This window comes from Diaphorina citri, unplaced genomic scaffold (assembly GCF_000475195.1).
Source record: "Diaphorina citri unplaced genomic scaffold, Diaci psyllid genome assembly version 1.1 scaffold2900, whole genome shotgun sequence".
Lineage (NCBI taxonomy): Eukaryota > Metazoa > Arthropoda > Insecta > Hemiptera > Psyllidae > Diaphorina > Diaphorina citri.
In genome coordinates this window covers 6825-10776 of record NW_007380313.1, presented here as the reverse complement: position 1 = coordinate 10776, position 3952 = coordinate 6825, and the positions used below count along the sequence as shown (strand labels likewise).

Here is a 3952-nt window from a genome sequence, read left to right as displayed (position 1 = left end):
GGGCCGAAATTTTTGGAAAGGAACTTGGCCTTATTTTTTACATTTATGTTTTTGGTGGGATCTCACTCGAGATATTAACCAAAGTCATTGTTACTTGACAATTGTTTCGTGAGAAAAAGGTGGTATACAAAATATCTCAAGAACGGTTTGTCGCGAGCGATGAAATTTGGTATGCTATACCGGTATGGTCCAAGGACGCGACTGTAACAATTTGGTTAAAATCAGATAGTCACCCATCCAGATATTAACCAAAGTCATTGTTACTTAACAATTGTTTCGTGAGAAAAAGGTGGTATACAAAATATCTCAAGAACGGTTTGTCGCGGAGCGATGAAATTTGGTATGCTATTACCGGTATGGTCCAAGGATGCGACTGTAACAATTTGGTTAAAATCGGATATTCACCCATCCAGATATTAACCAAAGTCATTGTTGCTTAACCCTTATTTCGTAAACGGTAAGAGACATCGAAAACATATTTTGGTCATTCGGATGATGTGAATATTCTAATCTATGTGATTTTTCACGCCGAAACGAATGGTGCTACTTTTAGCACGCTCTGACTTACAGTCGAGAAGTTGCGGGTTCGATACTTCCCTGGGTCAACAAATTTCCCTTTTATTTGTGAATCATTAACAAGTAATCATGTGAATAGTTAATCCCATGTGATTTTTTACGTCGAATCGAATGGTGCTACTTTTAGCACTCTCCGACTTACAGTTGAGAAGTTGCGGGTTCGATACCTCCCTGTGTCAACAAATTTCCCTTTTATTCGTGAACCGTCAACAAGTAAGCATGTCAATAGTTAGTCCTATGTGATTTTTGACGCCGAATCGAATTGTGAAACTTTTAGATCTGTCCAACTTACAGTTGAGGAGTTGCGGGTTCGATACCCCATGTGTCAATAAATTTGCCTTTTATTTGTGAACCATTAATTAACAAGTAGGCATGTGAATAGTTAATACGGTGTGATTTTTTTTTTTACTTTTTTTACTTTCTTTTAGTACGTATTCGCAAATGTAATAGAAAGTCGTGTGATGTTCACACCAGATTTTTTTTTTTTTTTCTTTTTAGCAACTTATACATACATATAACCTTTACTAATTTTTTTTTTTTTTTTTTTTTTTTTTCAAATTTGTGTTTTGTGGGGGATCTCACTCCTTTTTTCAAAGTGTGTATTAATGTATTGATTAATGTAAGTGTGTATTAATGTACAAATGATTATTAGGTACAGATCTTGATGGTAGACTCAGTAACTTTGTGAAGGTTCATTTTAAATTAAGGAGCGCGGTAGCGCTCCGCCCCGCCAAGTCAAGAAAGTTTGACCGCGCTACTAGAGATATATAACGCGACAGGGAAAGTAGCCGTTTTCAGGTAGTTGTAGGGGGACAACTACAAATGATGGAAGAAAACGGATTATGTGTGTGTTGGGGCATGAAAGTAGACCAAGTTGAAAAAAAAAATCTTCAAAATCGGTTAAGTTTAGCCGGAGATATTTGACTTTGAAAAACGTCAAATTTTTCATCATTTTCTGCTGCTGCTTCCGCTTCTTCTTTGACGTTGACCGCTCTACAGCCTAAACCACTGGACCGATTTTGATGGTTGATGGCTCATTTTTTTTCTCGTGAGTGGTAGGTGTGCCTTTTCATATTTTCAAGGCCCCCAAAGGGCCCCTTCAGCCTTAAATTTGATAAAAGAGTGATTTTTAGGGGAAAAATTCTAAATTATCGCTCGAGTTGATTAATAAGGAAGTTTTGCACTGCTAATATAGAGAAGAAAGTCGGAGTGTCCGAGAGGTAAGGAGTGTGGTCTCTGACAAACTGCTGAGCGGGTGGGATGGGGGTTCGAATCCCACTGTGATCATTTTTTTGTACATAATTTTATCATTTAAAAATATTTTATGGATAGCCATAGTTACTTTTTTCATAATTTTATAGTTTTAGTTTATAGTTGAAATAATAATAATAATAATAATAATAATAATAATAACAATAATAATAATCATAATAATAATAATAATAATAATAATAATAATAATAATAATAATAATAATAATAATAATAATAATAATAATAATAATAATAATAATAATAATAATAATAATAATAATAATAATAATAATAATAATAATAATAATAATAATAATAATAATAATAATAATAATAATAATAATAATAATAATAATAATAATAATAATAATAATAATAATAATAATAATAATAATAATAATAATAATAATAATAATAATAATAATAATAATAATAATAATAATAATAATAATAATAATAATAATAATAATAATAATAATAATAATAATAATAATAATAATAATAATAATAATAATAATAATAATAATAATAATAATAATAAAATAAAATTAAAATATGGAAAATGATTTTCATGTAGGTACCTACATTATCATTATTTTCTTAGTAGGCAGTTGAAGAATAATAATATGTAAGTGCTTATGTACTATTGTATATAGCCAATTTTTTAATTTGTATTTTAGTAATTACCCATGACTCCCCTAAACATGTCATTTACCTATTACGATAAAATCTGCCTAGGGCGAGAATCGAACCCGCGGCCTAGCACTTACAAGGCGGACTCGCTACCAACCAAGCTGAATAGGAAAACCCTGAGGCCCTGAGCATTGTATACATATTGTATTATCAGGTCTTTTTCAATAAGTACTTGAGTAGACATCTACCGACTTACCTGCACACCAAGACACCCCTCTATACTCTATGAATGTTCCTAGAGCATATTCTTCCAGAGCACCATTACCCGCCACAAGACTGTCTCCCATTGCACCGACCACGTCAATATCCCCAGGTCGCAGCTTGTGAACATTGTCCGGTCTAACTTTGGAACGACCAAACCTCGTTGAGTTTTCACAAGGAAAAGAAATTTCACTGGATATGTAAAGCTGCTTTCGAACTCCATCTTGTCGTGGCGGATATAAAATCAAAGACTCGTTCCTCTGAAAGAAATTGTGAGTTATCAAACCTCAACTCACGTCACGCCGAGTTGTGCCATGGTTGTCCAGACTTTGTATCACGTTATGTCACTCGTGCGCCCCTCGGCGTGAGAGCGGGAGGTACCGTCAGTGTAGTTCTCGAGAACAAAATCATCTACAACCTACTACATTTTGTGACGTGACATGACTCCCCATGACGTCACATGAGAGCACGTGACGTGAGGGCAGTGTTTTTCTATCTGTTTGAAGTTAACCTAACCTAACCTAACCTAACCTAACCTAACCTAACCTAACCTAACCTAACCTAACCTAACCTAACCTACCCTAACCTGACCTAACCTGACCTAACCTAACCTAACCTAACCTAACCTAACCTAACCTAACCTAACCTAACCTAACCTAACCTAACCTAACCTGACCTGACCTAACCTAACCTAACTTAACCAAGAGCTATCCAAAACCGGTTGGACCGGTAAAAATTTCTTCACCGTAAGCCCAGGAGAGTGATTTCCTCAGGTCGGTAAAAAAATTTTGCTACGGTTTGTCTGGAAATGGGAGTTCATCCAATGGCGTAGGAACGGGGGGGGGGCAGCTGCCCTCCCCTAGAATTTTAAAAAAGTATGCAACCTTGAAGGGGCTACACAAAAAGCCTAAAAAATCGCTCGCGGCGCTAAAAATTTTTAGTTTCGGAGACTGGATTTCTGGTGATTGTAGATTAAAATTTTCAAAAAAATTCGCCCGCGGCGCTCTAAGTTATTTTGCTCATTCTAGCATTCAGCTGATATTAGACAGAAAAAATGTGTAGAAAAATATCTTAAGAATTAGGAACGTCCAAAATTAACTCGTGAAAAGCATCAGGTAAATACTTTTTGTAAATTGCGCCTGCGGCGCTGAATATTTCAAGTTCGATTATTCTGCGTTTCTGGAAAGTTGTAGCCCCAATTAAAAAAAAAAAAAAAAAAAAAATCACCC

The 3952-nt window shown here is 34.7% G+C and overlaps 1 protein-coding gene across 1 annotated transcript in view; it reads right to left on the bottom strand.

The window, feature by feature from the left end:
• The window catches only part of LOC103519714 (phospholipase B1, membrane-associated-like), a 26076-nt gene that overhangs the window by 16622 nt on the left and 5502 nt on the right, over positions 1–3952 (bottom strand). The window contains exon 2 of the mRNA XM_008484804.3: positions 2719–2983. Coding sequence (XP_008483026.2) covers positions 2719–2983 — 265 coding nt within the window. The remainder of the gene's footprint in view (positions 1–2718; positions 2984–3952) is intronic.